The sequence below is a fragment of the Carassius auratus genome, unplaced genomic scaffold (genome assembly GCF_003368295.1).
Source record: "Carassius auratus strain Wakin unplaced genomic scaffold, ASM336829v1 scaf_tig00011797, whole genome shotgun sequence".
In the NCBI taxonomy this organism is placed as follows: Eukaryota; Metazoa; Chordata; class Actinopteri; order Cypriniformes; family Cyprinidae; genus Carassius; species Carassius auratus.
The window spans coordinates 62,267-84,701 of record NW_020524243.1 but is presented as its reverse complement, the minus strand read 5'-3'; the positions used below and the strand labels follow the sequence as shown (position 1 = coordinate 84,701).

Sequence of the window (22,435 nt, the reverse complement as noted above, 5' to 3'; positions counted from 1 at the left end):
AGGTTTAAAACATTAATTAAATTTTTTCCTTTATTTAAAATTATTTTGTGTGTGTGTGTGTGTGTGTGTGTGTGTTTTCAGTACATTTACACCTTTTACAAAAAAACGTAAAAACAGAAATATGACGCATACCATGAGCTATACAGCTAACTTTTTACAAACTAAATGTCATAGTTTATTCTAAATAAATTGTATAACTGCTTTCAATTTGGTAAAAAGAACAAGTGCAGCAGTAAAATTTGAAAATGTGCATAATAATTTTTGTTTTATACTTATATTGATTATTTGTTATATTATCATAAATATTAGTGTAGTCTGTAGTTTTTCTAATTAAATATATAATACATGTAATATAAATAATATATATTTATACATTTATATTTAAAATATTAAAACATTAATTTCATAATATTTCTACAATATTATTTCCTGTGTACTGTACAATAAATGCATTTGCCACCTCCATACATTGCACATACAAGTGCACTTTTCTTATTCTGTTTATGAAACTTATTACACCTTTGCAGTGTAAAGTGCTTTTAAGATGTATTCTCTCAAAATAAGTCTTGATATCTTAAGGTAATTTATCTTTTACTGAAACAAAAGCCACAATGTACATATTAGTGATTGTGAATTGTGTGTGTGTGTGTGTGTGTGTGTGTGTGTGTGTGTGTGTGTTCAGTCAGGTTACACTCCTCTGCACCTGGCGGCTCAGTCTGGTCATGAAAACATGGTTCGCTTGTTGCTGAATTCTCCTGGTGTTCAGGCCGATGCTGAGACAAACATTCAGGCAAGAGATCAGAAGGACTGCTGCAGTCTGAAGAATGACGTTTGAGTGCGGTTCTGACCGTCCATCGTGTGTTTCAGGGCTCCACTCCTCTGCACCTGGCGGCTCAGAATGGACACACGGCTTTGGTTGGGCTGCTGCTCAGCCGCTCTGGATCTCTGCTGCACCTGACCGACAAACACGGATGTACCTGTCTGCATCTGGCCTCTGCACATGGACATGTGGCCATGGTGAGAGTCCTGCTGGGACAGGGAGCGGAGATCAACCACAAGGACACGGTGAGAAGAAACCTGCCATGCAAAGAAAAATCACACAGAAACATGGATGCTTGTGCTGGTCTCATGTTTCTCAGATGTTTCTTGAGAAAAAGATCCTTGTAATCTCACATGTGTCTCCTCTAGAGTATAAGAAGAGATCTAGATAGTGTCTCAAACTGTGTGCAGATTTCCTGAGATACCAAAGCAGTGCTGTTATTGTTAAAGGGATAGTTCACCCAGAAATTTACATTTGATGTTTATCTGCTTACCCCCAGGGCATCCAAGATGTAGGTGACTTTGTAGTCTGACAGTCATATAATTGACGTGAATAATAATCACGGCTTTGAGAGTCTAAAAAACATACACAAACAAAACCAAATTAAACCCTGCTGCTCGTGATGATACATTAATGTGTGTAGTCACAATTAGAAATAAGTCATGAGACAAGACTTATAAGATTTATGACAGATAAAATGTTACTAAATAAATGCACGATTGTGATGGAGGATAAGAAGCTGATGTCTGATTTCTTCAAGTAGACGCATTTACCATGTTTAGGCTACTATGGTAATGTTAATGCCTAGCGTCCAAAATATTATAAATATTTCTGCCTTGTATGGTGATTTATAATCCACATCAGATCAAGTTATTTCAAACACTCCCTGCTGACTGAAAGTGAGTTTTGAGTTCAACTTATTTTAAAAAGTTTTTAATGTTAGTGTTTTAGCTGTTAGCTTTCTGAAATGATGAAAGGTGATGAAAGGCCCAAGGTTCTCATCTGGCCAAAAAACAAGTGACAGTGGAAACGCAACTGGCCCTGGAACCCAGTAGCACGCCTGCTTTTGGCCCGACAGTAGAAACGCGCCTATTGGTCAATTTGAGAGATAGGTGGTCGTAAAGCACTTATAAGTCTGCAATCTGCCATAGAGCAAGAAGAAGACGACACAGTTAGGCCCTACATGACCTGAGCCCGACAGATTTCGGGCCGAGATTGACAAGTACATTTTGATTGACAGGTTTTTAAAACCCTGAACCCGTTTACAGCCCTACATAATTCAAATGTGCGCACACACACACAGCTCTTTTGCTTTTTGTCAAGAATGAGTAATTTATACATATTTAAACATAATATATTCATGACTAATGTAGGCTATAGGCCAATTGGAAGTTGGAACAAAGAAATAAAATAAGTCTTCTGTAACATCGTAACATCTTTGCACTCTAAATAGAATAAAATTAAACACATTAGTGCACAATTTTCCATACCACAATCAGTCAAGCTCATATCACCAGCAAACTTACACTCATTTACATCCTTCTCTTCACTCTCTGAGGCAGAAGTGTCAAAACTCATCCTTTCTAATCACCCTACAACTTGCCCGCTTGATCCAATTCCATCTCATCTCCTTCAAGCCATTTCTCCTGAAGTTGTACCTGCACTCACTCACATCATCAACACTTCCCTCCACACTGGTGTTTTTCCCTCATCATTTAGACAGGCACGTATAACTCCACTACTTAAGAAACCCAACCTCAACCCATCTCTTTTAGAGAACTACAGACCAGTTTCCCTTCTTCCTTTTATTGCAAAAACACTTGAACGAGCTGTGTTCAAACAAGTCTCTACATTTCTCACACACAACAACCTCCTTGACAGCAACCAATCTGGCTTCAGAAGTGGACATTCAAGTGAGACTGCCTTGCTCTCAGTTGTTGAAGCTCTAAGACTGGCAAGAGCACAATCCAAATCTTCAGTACTTATACTGCTTGATCTGTCCGCTGCTTTTGACACGGTTAACCACCAGATCCTCCTATCAACGCTACTGGCGAAAGGCATCTCAGGAACAACACTTCAATGGTTTGAGTCTTACCTATCAGATAGGTCCTTCAAAGTATCTTGGAGAGGTGAGGTGTCCAAGTCTCAACATCTAACTACTGGGGTGCCTCAGGGCTCAGTTCTTGGACCACTTCTGTTCTCTGTCTACATGGCATCATTAGGTTCTGTCATTCAGAAACATGGCTTTTCATACCACTGCTATGCTGATGACACTCAACTCTACCTCTGATTCCATCCTGATGATCCGACGGTAGCTATTCGCATCTCAGCTTGTCTAACTGACATTTCTTCCTGGATGATGGACCATCACCTTCAACTCAACCTTGCCAAGACAGAACTGCTTGTGATTCCAGCAAACCCATCGTTCCATCACACTTTCACCATCAAGTTAGGCACATCAACCATTACTCCTTCAAAAACAGCTAGAAGCCTTGGAGTTATGATTGATGATCAGCTGACTTTCTCAGACCACATTTCTAAAACGGTCCGATCCTGCAGATTTGCTTCATTCAACATCAAGAAGATCAAGCCCTTTCTTTGGGAACATGCTGCACAACTCCTTGTTCAAGCTCTTGTTCTGTCCAGGCTGGACTATTGCAATGCCCTCTTGGCAGTTCTTCCAGCCAATTCTATCAAACCTTTACAATTAATTCAGAACGCAGCAGCAAGATAAATTTTTAATGAGCCAAAAAGAATACACGTCACACCTCTGTTTATCAATTTATTTATCACTGGCTTCCAATAGCTGCTCGCATAAAATTCAAGGCATTGATGTTTGCCTACAAAACTACCACTGGCTCTGCACCCATTTACCCAAATTCCGTTACTTCAGACTTATGTGCCCTCTAGAAGCTTGCGTTCTGCAAGTGAACATCGCTTGATTCATCCCAAAGAAGCACAAAGTCACTTTTACAGACTTTTAAATTAAATGTTCCCTTCTGGTGGAATGAACTCCCCAACTCAATCCGAACAACTGAGTCCTTAGCCATCTTCAAGAATCGGCTTAAAACCCAACTCTTCCATCTTTATTTGACCCTCTAACTTTTAACACTCACTATTCTATTTCTATTCTTTAAAAAATCTAACTACCTTTCTAATCTTTCTGTATTCTATTTTCTTTTCATTTATTATGCAATTGTATATGTATGTGTAAAGACATCTAACTAGCTTGCTCTATTCTTTTATTATTTTATTCTATCTGTTTTCTTTTTATTTATTATATTAGTTAAAATCCCATGCTACTTGTACTGTATTAACCTAACTGAGACTTGTTATAGCACTTATATATCATTGCTCTTTTTGTTGTTTTTGATTGCTTCCACTTTCTTCATCTGTAAGTTGCTTTGGATAAAAGTGTCTGCTAAATGAATTAATGTAAATGTAAATAGGCATAGGCATACACTTAGACTATAAATAGGCCACCCCGCCAATAAAATAAGTCTTTCATAACAAATTAAATTAAGATAAATTCTAAATTAAGATGACAAAATCAAGATAAAGACTCCACTGGATTTGCTTCAGTCGCCACTAGCAGCTGTAATTTTATAAAAAAAAAAAATAATAATAATAATGCCAACATTGGCCTATATACTCGCGTATATTAGGCTACATGGTTTTTGTGGAGGAAAATGACTGAATCCATTGTAGATGGTTTCAGCACGTTCCTGCGCTCACTTATGGTGCATCCAGCAACATAACCCACTGTCTCATTATTCTCATCATGTACATGGTCAAAACTTTTCCACACCTCAGTCTTTGCTTTAGTTGCTGGGGCAACCAAAACGTAATTGCCAGAGGCAAGCCTCCGTTTCACCTCCTCAGCATCTATTTTCACATCTTTCTCTCACTAATCGAAATGCATCACATTACCGCTCATTTTCCACTTAAACCAGAGCGCAAACCGGAACGCAAGACTGAGCCAGTGTAAAATGATATGAATTAAGGTGTTATGAATTCGGGCAAAGATCTTCAGCTCTAATCAGGTAAAAAATAAAATAAAATCTATGTAAATACTGTTCAGTTTCTTGCACAGAACGACAGATTTGTGTCTTTACACATCAATGTATCGTCATGAGCCGCAGGGTTTAATTTGGTTTTGGTTTTTGTATGTTTTTTTTTTTTTACTCTCAAAGCCATGATTCCCATCTGAGTCCATTATATGACTGACAGACTGGTTTGAGTTAAAAATGTAAGTTTGTGAAGAAACAAAAAAATTTTTGTTACTGAAGAAACAAAGTCACCTATATTTGAATGCCCTGGGGGTAAGCAGATAAACATAAAAAAAATATTTTTGGGTGAACAATCCCTTTAACTAAACTTAAATGTATCAAAAATGTATTCAAATAAAGCTGAAATAAAATATTAAATGGATTTTTTTTTTGGAGACATTGTCTTAAATAAAAGATAAATAAAATATTAAATATAAATATAAATATAAAATATAAATAAATTACTAAAACTAAATAAAAACTGGAAATATAAAAATAAAAGCTAATTTTAATACATTAATTCTAATTTAATTACATATTATAATTTTAATACATATTATAGTTGACTAACTGAAACAAAGTAAGTAAATTCTTTAAATTACGAAACTGAAATAAGTATAAATATAAATGTAAATATTTTAAAAACAAAATAAAATAAAAATGCCAAAGATACATTACAAATCTTTTTTTTATATATATATTCACGTAGAAAACAGTTATTTTAAAATGTAATAATATTTCACATTATAACTGTTTTTATTCTTAAACGAATAAATGCAGCATTCAAAAACACTGAACTGAATTATTCCAAACCTATGACTGGAAATGTAAAACTTAAATATCAGCATTCAGAGCAGTAAAGCTGCATTCTTGTGAGCAGTAAAGCTGCTGTGTCTTTCAGAGTGGCTTGACACCGCTGCATTACGCAGCTAAAGCCGGCTTTCTGGAGGTGGTGTCAATCCTGGTTGAGAGTGGAGCGTCAGTGTGTGTCGAATGTCATGTCGGATGGACACCGCTGCAGTACGCTGCTCAGGAGAACCATGAGAAAACAGTCATCTTCCTGCTCAGACAAGAGAAGAACATACTCCAATTGCTGGACGACAAGAAGGTCATACTCACTGATACCCTGTTTGTTCTCTCTCTCTCTTTCTCTCTCTCTCTTTCTCTCTCTCTCTCTCTCTCTCTCTCTCTCTCTCTCTCTCTCTGTGTGTGTGTGTGTGTGTGTGTATTTGTTTGGTTTTTCCAAATGTTCTAACTACCAGTTGTTTATTTGTTGTGAAAATGAATGCAATTAAAAACTTGAACAAAATGAACAAATGGCTCTTATTCAGACTGAGAGCTGATACTGACGGAGACTGAAATGTCAGTACATCCATCATACACAACACACTGTATTAAAAGCACATTTATTAAAATTGGTTTATGTGAAGATTGTTTTACCTAAATTATAAGATGATTTGATTGTATGGATCTTTACTGAAGAATTCTAAGAGTGTTTTATTTTCACAATGGTTAATTTAAATTAAGTTTTTCTGTAACATGACAGACCATGACCTAGTATATTCTCACCGGAGCTTACACTAAACTTCATCCTACGTCATCCACTGGATGCCACTTTCTTATGAATGCACATACCAGTTAGCAGAAGCTAGAGATTACGGTTTATAAAGTTTTAAATCTGGATATTTTTCTTACACAAAAGCATCGATTTGCTTCAGAAGTCATTTTATTAACCCCCAGATCTGTGTGGAGTACTCTTCATGATGAATGGATGCAAAATCTGGACCCCATTCACTGCCATTATAAAGCTTGGAAGAGCCAGGACATTTATTAAAGGGGTCATTTAATGTTGCAAAAAATAACATTATTATGTGTATTTGGTGTAGTGCAATGTGTTTATACATTTACATTTAGTAATTTAGCAGACGCTATTATTCAAAGTGACATAAAAATGAGGGCATTGGGAGCAATCTAAAACAACAAAAGAGCAATGATATGCTGTATAAGTGCTATAACAAGTCTCAGTCAGCTTAAATGTAGTGCACATAGCAAGGGCTTTTAAATAATAGAATAAATAAGAAAGAAAACAGATAGAAAAGAATAGAGCAAGGTAGTGTTAGAGGTCTTTTTTTATAATTGTATAATAAATGAAAAGAAAATAGATAGAATAAAAAAGATTAGAAAGGTAGGTAGATTTTTTTTAAAGAATAGAATAGTGAGTGCTAAAGTTAGAGGGTCAAATAAAGATGGAAGCGGATTCTTGAAAATGGCTAAGGACTCAGCTGCTCGGATTTAGTTGGGCAGGTCATTCCACCAGGAGAGAACATTTAATTTAAACCTCCATAAAAGTGACTTTGTGCTTTTTCGGGATGGCACAATCAAGCGATGTTCACTTGCAGAACGCAAGCTTGTAGAGGGCATATAAGTCTGAAGTACTGAATTTAGGTAAAGAGGTGCAGAGCCAGTGGTAATTTTGTATGCAAACATCAATGCCTTGAATTTTATGCGAGCAACTTTTGGTAGTCAGTACAAATTGATAAACAGAGGTGTGACGTGTATTCTTTTTGGCTCATTAAAAATTTATCTTGCTTGTTTGATAGAACTGGCTGGAAGACCGACCAAGAGAGCATTGCAATAGTCCAGCCTGGACAGAACAAGAGCTTGAACAAGGAGTTGTGCAGCATGTTCCGAAAGAAAGGGCCTAATCTTCTTGATGTTGAATAAAGCAAATCAGCATGACCGGACAATTTTAACAATGTGATCTGAGAAAGTTAGCTGATCATCAATCATAACTCCCACATTTCTGGCTGTTTTTGAAGGAGTAATGGTTGATGTGCCTAAATTGGTGGTGAAATTGTGATGAAACGATGGTTTTGCTGGATCCACAAGCAGTTCTGTCTTGGCTAGGTTGAGTTGAAGGTGATGGTCCTTCATCCATTAAGAAATGTCTGTTAAACAAGCTGAGATGCTAGCAGCTACTGTCGGATCATCAGGATGGAATGAGAGGTAGCGTTGAGTGTCATCAGCATAGCAGTGGTATGAAAAGCCATGTTTCTGAATGACAGAACCTAATGATGCCATGTAGACAGAGAAGAGAAGTGGTCCAAGAACTGAGCCCTGAGGCACCCCAGTAGTGAGATGTTGAGACTTGGACACCTCACCTCTCCAAGATATTTTAAAGGACCTATCTGATAGGTAAGACTCAAACCACTGGAGTGCGGTTCCTGAGATGCCCTTTCTCAGTAGTGTTGACAGGAGGATTTGGTGGTTAACCATGTCAAAAGCAGCGGATCAATTAAGCAGGACAAGTATTGAAGATTTGGATTCCCCTCTTGCCAGTCTTAGGGCTTCACAGCTTAGAACAAAGGCAGTCTCAGTTGAATGTCCACTTCTGAAACCAGATTGGTTGCTGTCAAGAAGGTTGTTCTGTGTGAGAAAGGCAGAGACTTGTTTGAACACAGCTCGTTCAAGTGTTTTTGCAATGAAATGAAGAAGGGAAACTGGCATGTAGTTCTCTTAGAGAGATGGGTTGAGGGTGGGTTTCTTAAGTAGTGGAGTTATACGAGCCTGTCTAAATGATGAGGGAAAAACACCAGTGTGGAGGGATATGTTAATGATGTGAGTGAGTTCAGGTACAGCTGCAGGAGAAATGGCTTGAAGGAGATGAGATGGAATAGGATCAAGCAGACAAGTAGTAGGGTGATTAGAAAGGATGTGTTTGGAGACTTCTGACTCAGAGAGTAAAGAGAAGGATGTGAATAAGTGTATGTTTGCTGGTGAGATGTGCTTGATGGATTGTGGTATGGAAAATTGTGCACTGATGTTTTTAATTTTATTAATTAAAAATGTGGCAAAGTTGTCAGCTATTAGAGATGAAGCAGGAGGATGAGAAGGAGGACAAAGGAGCAAGGAAAATGTTTTAAAAGGCATGCAAGAGTAAATTTTGTTATGGTAGTATGTCCTTTTAGCAGTGGAGACATTAGCAGAGAAGGGAGAGAGAAGTGACTGATACACATTAAAGTCAGTAGTAGTTTCGGATTTGCGCCACACCCTTTCAGCAGCTCTAATTTTAGAATGATGTTGGCGTAGAACATCAGATAACCAAGGGGTAGAAGGGGTGGTACGGGCTGGCCTGGAAGACAAGGGGCAAACAGTGGCTAAACAAGATTTAAGAGTGGAGCAGAAAGTATCAGTAGCACTGTTAGCATCAAAAGATGCTAACAGTTTACTGGAAGGAAGCGAAGATGAAAGCATTGCAGATAGCCGGGAGGGTGAGAGTGAGCGTAGGTTACGTCGAAAGATAACATGTGGAGGGGGAAGCGATGTGTCAGGGACCAAGTTGAGGTTAAGAGTGAGGAGGAAATGATCCAAGGTGTGCAGTGGAGTAACCAGTACATGATCAGTGGAGCAGTGTCATGTATAAATAAGGTCCAGTTGGTTGCCTGATTTGTGAGTAGCAGTAGTTGACACTCGGATGAGATCAAAAGAGGCAAGCAGAGTGTGGAAGTCCGCAGATAGAGGTTTATCTAGGTGGAAGTATAAGTCTTCAAGCATAACTATAACTAGCATAAATAGCATAACCTTTCTCACACAAAACAACCTCCTTGACAGCAACCAATCTTGCTACAGAAGTGGACATTCAACTGAGACTGCCTTGCTCTCAGTTGTTGAAGCTCTAAGACTGGCAAGAGCAGAATCCAAATCTTCAGTACTTATCCTGCTTGATTTGTCCGCTGTTTTTGACACGGTTAACCACCAGATCCTTGTATCAACCCTACTGGCAAAAGAAGTCTAAGAAACAACACTTCAATGGTTTGAGTCTTACCTATCAGATAGGTCCTTCAAAGTATCTTGGAGAGGTGAGGTGTCCAAGTCTCAACATCTAACTACTGGGGTGCCTCGGGGCTCAGTTCTTGGACCACTTCTCTTCTCTGTCTACATGGCATCATTAGGTTCTGTCATTCAGAAACATGGCTTTTCATACCACTGCTATGCTGATGACACTCAACGCTACCTCTCATTCCATCCTGATGATCCGACGGTAGCTATTCGCATCTCAGCTTGTCTAACTGACATTTCTTCCTGGATGATGGACCATCACCTTCAACTCAACCTTGCCAAGACAGAACTGCTTGTGATTCCAGCAAACCCATCGTTCCATCACACTTTCACCATCAAGTTAGGCACATCAACCATTACTCCTTCAAAAACAGCTAGAAGCCTTGGAGTTATGATTGATGATCAGCTGACTTTCTCAGACCACATTTCTAAAACGGTCCGATCCTGCAGATTTGCTTTATTCAACATCAAGAAGATCAAGCCCTTTCTTTCGGAACATGCTGCACAACTCCTTGTTCAAGCTCTTGTTCTGTCCAGGCTGGACTATTGCAATGCCCTCTTGGCAGTTCTTCCAGCCAATTCTATCAAACCTTTACAATTAATTCAGAACGCAGCAGCAAGATAAATTTTTAATGAGCCAAAAAGAATACATGTCACACCTCTGTTAATCAATTTGCACTGGCTTCCAATAGCTGCTCGTATAAAATTCAAGGCATTGATGTTTGCCTACAAAACTACCACTGGCTCTGCACCCATTTACCTACATTTTTTACTTCAGACTTATGTGCCCTCTAGAAGCTTGCGTTCTGCAAGTGAACATCGCTTGATTCATCCCAAAGAAGCACAAAGTTACTTTTAATGACTTTTAAATTAAATGTTCCCTTCTGGTGGAATGACCTCCCCAACTCAATCCAAGCAGCTGAAGCCTTAGCCATCTTCAAGAATCGGCTTAAAACCCAACTCTTCCATCTTTATTTGACCCTCTAACTTTAGCACTCACTATTCTAATTCTATTCTTTAAAAAAAAATCTAACTACCTTTCTAATCTTTTTGTATTCTATGTTATTTTCATTAATTATGCAATTGTATGTGTGTGTGTGTATGTGTAAAGACCTCTAACACTAGCTTGCTCTATTCTTTTTTCTTTTTATTTATTATGTTATTTAAAAGCCCATGCTACGTGTACTGTGTTAACCTAACTAAGACTTGTTACAGCACTTTTATCATTGCTCTTTTTGTTGTTTTTGATTGCTTCCACTATCCTCATTTGTAAGTGTCTTTGGATAAAAGTGTCTGCTAAATGAATAAATGTAAATGTAACTAGGGGAGCACCATCCTCAGAAAAGTTTGAGAGCAGCACATCTAATTCATACAAAAAGTTATCTAGTGGTCCTGGGGGTCAATAGTAGCTGAATGAGATTCAAAGTAGCTGTTGATACCAAAAGATGGTAAAGGATTAAATTTCCTATCATTAGAGATGACCAGACCAGTACCTCCACCTCTTCCAGTCAAACGGGGGGAGTGGGAAAATGAGAAATTATTGGAGAGTGCTGTAGGTGTAGCAGTGTCCTCTGGTTTGATCCATGTTTCTGTCAGGGTTATGAGATTAAGCTTTGAATGATTTATAATAGAAGTAATGAAATTGGCTTTGTTTACAGCAGACTGGCAATTCCATAGACCAATAGAAAAAGAAAGTAGTATATTAGCAGATATAGGAAAAGTGTCCAGGTTGTTAAGATTGCGCTGCCTAAATTGTGTGATGTGTGGTTTGCTAGTTGTAGTGATAGTAGGGATCTGGAAACACATAGTAAGAATTGGTTATAAAAACTGTAACAGAAGTGAAACAAGTAGAAGGAAAAAAGGATTAAATAAAAAAATACTTATATCCCTTGCTGGTGTCCCTGCCCAGTGGAGTCGCACGATGGAGTCGATGGTCTTTACACTCTTTGGTCTTTACATGAGGAGGGCTTAACAGAAGGGCTGCCGTGACCGCTTCCATGGTATACTAACCTTTTAATACCTGTCAGATAAAACGGAAATTAAATTCAGCTGAACACACTTTACTGTTTATCACAGTTTTTTGCAGCCAGTGACAGATGTGGGATGGGTTAGAACGAGCTGTTTAGGAGGGCTTGGTTGACTCGTAACTTTTATAAAGAATATATCTTTGGATTTGAGACTTTAGTTTTTGCAACTTTACAGGTCTTCTTCATGCACCAATAGCTTGTAAAAATCCAAAGAAAAAGGAAAACTTGAAATCGCATCATATGACCCCTTTAATATAACTAAGATTGTATTCCTCTGCAATTAGAAAGTCATATACAGTACACTTAGGATAGTTTGAGAGTGAGTAAATCATGGGGTAATTTTCATTTTTGGGTGAAGTATCCCTTTAAGTGCCTTATTCTGCTGAAAATAAACCAATTCAAATGGCATCATTAATCATGTTCTGTTTTGTGTGTTGTCTGTAGTTTGTGTTCAATCTGATGGTGTGCGGCCGGATGAATGATAATCTGGCTCTGGAGGAGTTGGTTCTTCATTCTCCTGCTTCTCTGGACACGTGCGTCCGTCTGTCGCGAGCTCTGACTCTGGCTGCGCTCAGAGAGAAGGTGCGCTCCATCGACCTGCATGCCGCCGCGCTCCACTGTGAGCTCATGGCTTCTGACCTCCTGACCCTCGCCGCCTCAACCGGGGGTCATGGCGCAGGTCTGATCCTCAGGGCTGTGGATCACCGGGGTGCCAGCATGCTGGACTGCTTGATCGAGGGAGAGCAGAAGGCCGTGGTGTCCCATCCGGCGGTGCAGATGTACCTGACAGAAGTGTGGCGTGGAGGCCTGCAGTGGAATTCATGGAAGATCCTGCTGCTGTTCTTCTGTTTGCTGCTCTTCCCTCCGCTGTGGCTGGCGATCTCACTGCCACTCAGACACCGGTACAGTCTGACACTTTAAACTTCACCAAGCCTGCATTTATTTGATCAAAAATACAGGAAAGACAGTAATATTGTGAAAGATCAGTACAATTTTCAGCAACGATTACTCTAGTCTTCAGTGTAACATGATCCTTCAGAAATCATTGTACAACCCCTGGCAAAAAGTATGGAATCACCCCTCTCAGAAGATGTTCATTCAAATGTTTAATTGTGTAGAGAAAAAAAACCAAGCACATATATGCCACAAAACAGTTTTCACTCAACAAAACAATATTCTGGCTGTATAAAACACTTAAAAAAAAAAACAACAACAAAGAGATAAGTATAGTCAATTACAACTGTTTTTACAGATCAAACAGAGGAAAGAAAATATGGAATCACACAGATCTGTGGAAAATTATATGGAATCACCAAATAAAAACACTACTAGTACTTTGTTGCACCACCTCTGACTTTTATAACAGCTTGAATTCTCTGAGGCATGGATTTAACTAATGACAAACAGTATACTTCATCAATTGGGGAAGTCGTGGCCTAATGGTTAGAGGGTTGGACTCCCAATCGAAGGGTTGTGAGTTCTAGTCTCGGGCCGGACGGAATTGTGGGTGTGGGAGTGCATGAACAGTTCTCTCTCCATCTTCAATACCACGACTTAGGTGCCCTTGAGCAAGGCATCGAACCCCCAACTGCTCCCCGGGCGCCGCAGCATAAATGGCTGCCCACTGCTCTGGGTGTGTGCTCACAGTGTGTGTGTGTGTGTGTGTTCACTGCTCTGTGTGTGTGCATTTCGGATGGGTTAAATGCAGAGCACAAATTCTGAGTATGGGTCACCATACTTGGCTGAATGTCACTTCACTTTCACTTTCATCTGTCTCCAGCTTTGTCTTATTGCAGTTGCCAGATCAGCTTTGCAGGTTGGAGCCTTGTCGTGGACCATTTTCTTTAATTTCCACCACAGATTTTCAATTGGATTGAGGTCCGGACTATTTGCAGGCCATGCCATTGACATTATATGTCTTTAATGTTTTCACAGATTTTGCCATTACCAATTGATGGAATAAGAAAAGTGTCCAAAATCTCAACATAAACTTGTGCAATTATAGAAGATGTAATGACTGTCATCTCTCCCATACCTTTACCTGACATACAACCCCATATCATGAATGATTGTGGAAATTTGCATGTTTTCTTCAGGCAGTTGTCTTTATAAATTTCATTGGAACGGCACCAAACAAAAGTTCCAGCATCATCACCTTGCCCAATGCAGATTCGTGATTCATCCCTGAATATAACTCTCATCCAGTCATCCACAGTCCAAGATTGTCTTTCTTTAGCCCACTGAAGCCTTGTTTTTTTTTTTCTGTTTAGATGTTAATGATGGTTTTCGTTTGGCTTTTCTGTATGCAAATCCCATTTCTTTTAGGCGATTTCTTACAGTCTGGTCACAGACATGAACTCCACTTTCTGCCCATTTGTTCCTCATTTGTTTTGTTGTGCATTTTCTGTTGTCAAGGCATATTGCTTTAAGTTTTCGGTCTTGGCGCTTTGATGTCTTTCTTGGTCTACCAGTACGCTTCCCTTTTACAACCTTTCCATTTGATTTGTACTTGGTCCAGATTTTAGACACAGCTGACTGGGAACAACCAAAATTTTTGCAACATTCCGTGAAGATTTACTTTCTTTGAGAAGTTTGATAATCCTCTCCTTTGTTTCAACTGACATCTCTCGTGTTGGAGCCATGAGTTATGTCAATCATCTTGATTCAACACATCACTAATGTGTGCAAGCACTCTTTTTTAACTGCAGACTAATTAGCAGTTGTAATCAGCTACAGGTGTTTGTTTTAGAAATGCAAAGTGCATGGTGATTCCATATAATTTTCCTCAGATTTGTGTGATTCCATATTTTTTTCCTCTGTTTGATCTGTAAAAACAGTTGTAAGTGACTATAGTTATCTTTCTTTGTTGTTTTTTTAAGTGTTTTATACAGCCAGAATATTGTTTTGTTGAGTGAAAATTGTTTTGTGGCATATATGTGCTTGGTTTTTTCTCTACACCAGGGATCCTCAAATCTGGACCTCGAGATCCACTTTCCTGCAGAGTTTAGCGCTAACCCTAATCAAACACACCTGAGCATGCTAATCAGTGTCAATCAATGTCTTTGGGAATCATTCAAAAATGGCAGACAGGTGACTTTAATCAGGGTTGGATCTAAACTCTGCAGTGCATTGGACCTCCAGGGTAAGATTTTTTTTTCCATACTTTTTGCCAGGGGTTGTAATATTCTGATTTGCTACATAAGAAATATTATATTGATTAACAGAAATTTAACAGAAAATTTAACAGAAAAGAACAGCATTTATTTAAAAATATAAATATTTTGTAACATTATGAATGTTTTCACTGTTACTTTTGATCAATTTAATGTGTCCTTTTTATTAAAAGTATTTATTTCTTTAAAAAAACTAAATCATACCGTAAAACCTTGAAAAGTGTTATTTTAGTATTGTTTGTGTAATTTTATAGTATTTTACATTGTTTATATTTTCATTTCATTGGTTTTAATTTTAATTTTAGTAAATCATTTCTTAATGTGCTTTTGTCCATTTTATTACTTGTAGTTTTTTTTATATTTCCATTTAGCTTAAAAATTATTCTTTTCATTTCAGATTTAGTTTCACTAGTTTTAGTGGCTGAGGCGTCTAATTTTGAATCTAGTTTTTATATTTTATTTTATCCTTATTTCAATGAATGAAAACCTTTTTAAGAGTTTTAGTTAGCAATAACAGTTCTGGCTTTTAGAGCAATTTGTCTAATTTACAAACTATTATAGTATTTATTAATATTTTATTAAATTAGCTTTTGTTTCATATTGTCAGGTTTCATTTGTTATGTGTTTCTGTCATTTTATTTCTATTTAGCTTCAATTTATTTGAAATTTTAGATTTTTTTTTAGTTAGTTTCAAAGGCAATTTTTGTTTTTAGTTTAAATTTGTTTTTAATCTAATATTTGCATTTTATTTTATTATATCTTTATTTCAATTGACGAAAACAATTCTAATAGGCCTTTAGAACAAAAGGTTTTTAAGAAACATAAATTCAATAACGTGTATGATGTATCCAAACTTTTTACTTCCAGTGTTTCTTGGTTGAGGAGAAATGTGTGAAACTGATTGTTTTAATCTCCACTCAGCTTCAACACCATCCCAGTCATGAAGTTAATGAGTCATCTGGTGTCGCACGTCTTCCTGTTGGTCCTGTTCATCTTAACAATCGTGTATCCGCCCGTGAGTCCTCTGTCTGAGGGCCGTCTGGTGCCCGGCTGGTCGGAGTGTCTGTTGCTGATCTGGCTTTGTGGGATGCTGGTATCCGAGCTGACCTTCCCAGGTGAGCGTGCTGGATTAGCGTGGATTGGTCTTCTTCTACTGGGTTTTTCCGCCGCGGCTCTGCTGTGCCACCTGCTGGCGGTCTTCACCCAATGGTGGCCACCAGTGCACCTGCACTGCCTGTTTGCTAGAAACGTCCTGCTGGCCATGGCAATGACACTGGGATTCATCCAGCTGCTGGAGTTCCTCACGTTCCATCACTTATTTGGCCCATGGGCTATAATAATCAGAGACTTGATGAAGGATCTGTGCCGGTTCGTTGTGATCCTCATGTTGTTCCACACTGCCTTCACGCTGAGTCTCACTGCTTTGTGTCAGCCGTATCCACATGATTGGAAAAACAGCACTGGTAACGGCACGCAAGTGACCATTCCGGGTCCTTTAAACATGTCTGTGCTGCTCTTCTTTGCTTTGTTTGGTTTAACTGAGCCAAAAGAAATTCCCATCGTGGAGCATTCACCTGCATCCATGGAGTTTTTGGCTAAAATGGTATTTAGTGTGTATCTGGTGGTGACTTCCATCGTGTTGATCAACCTCCTCATCGCAATGATGAGCGACACGTACCAGCGTATCCAAGCTCAGTCCGACACGGAGTGGAAGTACGGCCGCGCCATTCTTATCCGCGATATGAGCCGCAAGTCTGGAATTCCGTCTCCGTTCAACCTGTTCAGCAAACTCTTCTACTCCATCAAGCTTCTCTGCAAACGTGCAGGTAGGACAATTCTTACAATTCTTAAATTTTTTTCCTCAGAATTCTACATTTACATCTTGCCATTTTCTTTTTTACATCTAACATTTTTTTAATTTTCTTCAGAAATCTATATTTGCATCTCACAATTTAAACTTTTTTTCAGAATTCTGAGTTTACATCTCACAATTTGATTTTTTTTCTCATAAATTTAAGTTTACATCTCACAATTTCGACTTTTTTCTTAGAATTCTAAATTTACATTTGCAATTTTTAAAATTTTCCTCACAATTCTAAATTTACATCTTGTAGCTTTGACTTTTCTCTTGGATTTCTGAGTTTAAATTCCACAATTAAGTTTTTTCTGCCTTGTAATAAAAAAATAAAAAAGGAAAATCTGATTTTATTTCACGCAATTGCAATTTTTTTCTTAATTCTAAGTTTACATCTACAATTTAACATTTTTCCCCAGAATTCTAAACTTACATCTGGCAGTTTTGAGTTTTCTCTTGGAATTCTAAAATTACATTTCATAATTCTTTTTTTTTTTTTTTTTTTTTTTTTTTGCTTTGGAATAAAAAATTAAAAAGCTAATTCTGAATTTATCTCATGCAATTGTGATTTTTATCTTAGAATTCTAAGTTTACATCTAAAATTTGTAAATTATTCCCCAGAATTCTACATTTACATCTCACAGTTTTGAGTTTCTCTTGGAATTCTGAGTTTACATTTCACAATTCAGTTTTTCTCTGCTTTGGAATAAAAAATAAAAAAGGTAATTCTGACTTTATCTCATGCAATTGCAATTTTTATCTTAGAATTCTAAGTTTACATCTAAAATTTTTACATTTTTCCTCAGAATTCTAAATGTACATCTCAAAGTTTTGAGTTTTCTCTTGGAATTCTGAGTTTACATTTCACAATTCCATTGTTTGTTTGTTTTTTGTTTTGCTTTTTTTACTTTAAAAAGGTAATTCTGAATTTATCTCGCGCAATTGCAATTTTTATCTTAGAATTCTAAGTTTACATCTAAAATTTGTACCTTTTTCCTCAGTATTCTACATTTACATCTCACAGTTTTGAGTTTTCTCTTGGAATTCTGAGTTTACATTTCACAATTCAGTTTTTCTCTGCTTTGGAATAAAAAATAAAAAAAGGTAATTCTGACTTTATCTCGTGCAATTGCGATTTTTATCTTAGAATTCTAAGTTTACATCTTAAATTTGTACCTTTTTCCTCAGTATTCTAAATTTACATCTCAGTTTTGAGTTTTCTCTTGGAATTCTGAGTTTACATTTCACAATTCCGTTTTTTTTATGCCTTGGAATAAAACATGAAAAATTTTAAAAAGGTAATTCTGACTTTATTTCGCACAATTGCGATTTTACAATATATCTTACAATTCTGAATTTTATTTTATTTTTTGCAATTCTTTTTGCAAAGTTGTATTTTCGAATTGTGTGGAAAAAAAGTCTGAATTGTGAAAGATCCCGTATTTTTTATCCTGTGGTGGAAACAAGCTTTCATATATTTCTAATGCATAGTGTGCAACTTATAAATAACTTTGTCTTCTAAATTTGCAAATAAGATCAATTATGCAATTTGTTATAGTATCTTGGCAAATAATTATTTATTGTGCTTAGCAATATTAATAAATTGACTTATTTAAATGTTTTTACTTATTTATTTATATTTATATTTTATCATATTAGTTTATGCTGGCTCCATCGTAAAATGTGAGGTTTGACAAAAGTGATGCTTAATGCTGCAAAGCTTTCTCTAGTGTGTGTTGCTGACTCTATTGCCATGCTATGTGTATATGTGCAGTGTTGAATGACTTTCCCATGTCTGTGTCCTCCATTGTGTTCAGGGAAGAGCTGCTCTGTGGAGTGTCCTAATGTGATGAATGAGGATGAAGACACTGAAGGTTTGACAGACGTGCGTTTTCTAGAGCAGCTGGGTCAAGCATCTGTCAGCTTCAGAGGAAACAAGACGACACAGATCCTCCCAGAGGGCAAGTACACAATTTCACTGCTACTCTTCTTTGGTAGGACATTCATTTATATGGTAAATTTTAGTTTATTTGTTTTGTTTAGAATTGTTGTATTTTGTATATTGTTTTAAGATTTTTTTTGTGTGTGTAATTAAGATTATTTTGATTTCTACTAATCTTTGAGTTTAACATGAAAATAGCCTTTGCTGCATTACAATAAATACATAATAAATAAATTTTTATTTTATATTTTCAAAGTTGTAAATAAAAGTTATTGGAGTACATTTTACAAGAAAATAAAATGTCAGTCTTTCTACTTAAAAATGTCATGTTTAATTCAGTATGTTACTTGTTGTTTCTTTGTAATTGTGAAATTTACTAGCAATTTCTGAGTGAAAATAGTTTCTACACCAATTTTTTTAGTGATAATTCTAATATTTTCATTATAAATTATAAATTATTTTTCATTTTATATTTTTTATGTGTTATATTGTTTTTATACTCTTTTAAGATTTGTTTTTTTTTAATTTTTTCTGTTCTATTTTATTTATTTAAGTTTTATTGTTGATTTGTATGATTATATTAATTTCTATTGCTATGAGTTTGCCTTGTAAATAGCCTTTGCTTTATTGAATGAATGATTTAATAAATAAATACATACATAGATATTATATTATATATTCATATTGTAATTCATCAATCCATGATTAAATGTGTAATTAATATTAATCAATATTATATATTTATAATTACATACTTGAAAAACACTATTTCATAATTTTATTTCTACAGCAGTAATTCCAGTGTACAGTAATTACATTTATTTTATTTTAAGTAAAAGCAAGAAATAATAGGATTTGTCATGAGTCAATCTATAGCAATCATCTTGTGTTACTGTGCAGGCGGTCAGATTGTGATGTCCATGTCTGGAGGAAGGGAGCACGTGGAGAATGTTGTGGATTGGCCGTCTGTGGTCCAGCAGTTTTTAGCCCAGCGCAGACAGAGGGACAGATCACAGCTGGAGAGAGATGAATGAATGATGACCATTTCACCATGACAGATGAATTTGTACTGCCTATTAACATCAGTCCAACCACCTGAGCCCACATCACTTCAGCTTCCTGAAGAACACCATTAGCATTAGCATATCACAGCATGTGCCTTTAGCTGATATCCATTCCTCACTAGTCACTTTAATGAAGATGTCATTTACACTAGTGGTCCAAATTTTGTTTGTTTTTGAAAGAAGTTTCTTCTGCTCCCCAAGGTTGAATTCCTTTGATCAAAAATAATACAGCAAAAAACTTAATATTGTGAAATATTGTTAAAATTGAAAATAACTTTTCTAGACTAGTCAGAAATTTTCCTGCTCAACAAACATTTCTTATTATCATCAGTGTTGAATACAGTTTTTATGAAAACAGGATAAATGCCTTTACTGTCACTTTTGATCAATTAAATTCATCCTGGCTGAATAGAAGTGCTAATTTCTTTAAAAAAATCTTACATACCCCCAAACTTTTGAATGAATATACTTGTTATTAGATTTGAGGTATTTCTACTTGATATTTCAGACTTAGGATCATAAATGTGTTTTATGGGCTGATGCTAGAAAGATAACAGAAGGAAACCAATTGCAATACTTGCTTTTGTTTTTTGAAGTTGAAAACACTGGGGAAAAAAACACTGCTAGGGCAATTTTTTTAAAATATTATTTTGTGTTTTTTTATAATTGACAATAAAAAAAAAATCATTTATTTTAATTTAAATGACACATGCTAAATATAGGAGCATGCTATATATAGCTGTATAATCACTGTGCACCATTATAGAAATTATACAAATGTGATTTTAGGGCTCACAAATTGTTAAAGTTGCATTTATGTCATGTCAGAATCACCATAGTTTATTTCCAAGATCACAAAAAGAACATCATGCTCAGAGCTGTTCATTTCTGGAAACTCGAATTAATGCTCATATTGCCAAAACATATCCAAGTACAGGTCAGGCGAGTTTGCTGGCCAATTAAGAACTGGGATACCATGGTCCTTAATCCAGGTACTGTTATCTTGGCTCTGTGTGCAGATGCTAAGTACTGTTGGAAAATAAAATCTGCATCTCCATAAAATTGGTGAGCAGCAGGAAGCATGAAGTCCTCTGAAACTTCCTGGTATACAAATGCGTTGACCTTGGACCATAGAATACACAGTGGACCAACACCAGCAGGTGACATGGCACCACAAACCATCACTAATTGTGGAAACTTTACACTGGATCTCAAGCAACGTGGCTTGTGTTGCTTCTTACATTGTCTGTTTTTCAAGAGTGGCTTGACACAAGGAATGTGACAGCTGAAACCCATGTTTTGCATACATTTGTGTTTAATGGTTCTTGAAGCACTGACTCCAGCTGCAGTCCATTTTTTGTGAATCTCCCCACATTTTTGAATGGGTTTTGTTTCACAATCCTCTCCAGTGTGCAGTTATCCTTATTGCTTGTACACTTTTTTTCTACCACATCTTTTCCTTCCCTTCACCTCTCCATTAATGTGCTTGGACACAGAGCTCTGTGAACAGCCAGCCTCTTTTGCAATGACCTTTTGTGTCTTGCCCTCCTTGCACCGTGCAAGGTATCAATGGTCGTCTTTTGGACAACTGTCAAGTCAGCAGTCTTCTCCGTGATTGTGTATCCTACAGAACTAGACTGAGAGACCATTTAAAGGCCTTTGCAGGTGTTTGAGTTAATTAGCTGATTAATTTCGAACGTTGCACCAGGTGTCTTCAATATTCAACCTTTTCACAATGTTCTAATTTTCGGAGATGCTGAATTTGGGATTTTCCTTAGTTGTCAGTTATAATCATCAAAATTAAAAGAAATAAACATTTGAAATATATCAGTCTGTGTGTAATGAATGAATATAATATACAAGTTTCACTTTTTGAATGGAATTAGTGAAATAAATACACTTTTTGATGATATTCCAATTATACGACCAGCACTTGTGCCTCCCTACTAACTTCATAACTGTGCCTGATGCTGCCTGACTGCCTTTAACTGCTGAAGATGTTGCCATCGAGGCTGTTTTTCCATGATATCACATCAAGGAAAAATCTGAGCTTTCATATGATTTGAATTTTACAAGTTTTAATTGTGCTGTATCTGACATGATCTTGGCAAATATCATACAGTTGTATTTTAACTACTGTTGTTAACAACCCAAAATCATGTTTGTTTGTTCTGCATTTTGACTGTCCTGAAAACAGAAATAAAAACAATGTGGACCAAATTGTAAAGGTTACCGTACAGTTAATGTTCTCACATATTTAACTCTACTGTATTCATGAATTTCTAAGGCCTCTTAAATCATCAATGTGATCAAAACTTTGTTTTGTTTGTGTTTTTTACATTTCAAGCAGAATTCAGAATCAGCAGAATCAGAATTTCACCTTACTGTTTTGACACAAATGTCAGCATTTGCCCCAAATTGGGCATTTTTGCTCAGTTTGGACCTTTGAACAGAAAAACTGAGCTGTTTTTCCTCCATATTTACACTGTCCCATACTATAAAGGGCCATAAAAACCTAATGTATCAAATAAGATACAAAAGATAAACATATTCCAATATAATTTGTCTAATTGTTCAATAACTGTTCAACAAATAGATTTTTCCATTTCCAAAATGGTAAATCAAAAGCTGCTCATTTGCATCATGATAATACAAGTAAATAAAAT

The 22,435-nt window shown here is 36.6% G+C and overlaps 1 protein-coding gene across 1 annotated transcript in view; it reads left to right on the top strand.

Annotated features, from left to right (window-relative positions):
* The window catches only part of LOC113073293 (serine/threonine-protein phosphatase 6 regulatory ankyrin repeat subunit B-like), a 74,731-nt gene extending 53,602 nt beyond the window's left edge, over positions 1-21,129 (top strand). The window contains exons 23-29 of the mRNA XM_026246183.1: positions 683-790; positions 868-1,065; positions 5,771-5,977; positions 12,180-12,637; positions 15,830-16,734; positions 18,581-18,724; positions 19,606-21,129. Of these exons, the coding sequence (XP_026101968.1) occupies positions 683-790; positions 868-1,065; positions 5,771-5,977; positions 12,180-12,637; positions 15,830-16,734; positions 18,581-18,724; positions 19,606-19,739 (2,154 nt within the window). The 3' untranslated portion in view covers positions 19,740-21,129. The remainder of the gene's footprint in view (positions 1-682; positions 791-867; positions 1,066-5,770; positions 5,978-12,179; positions 12,638-15,829; positions 16,735-18,580; positions 18,725-19,605) is intronic.
* Positions 21,130-22,435: the final 1,306 nt, after the last annotated feature.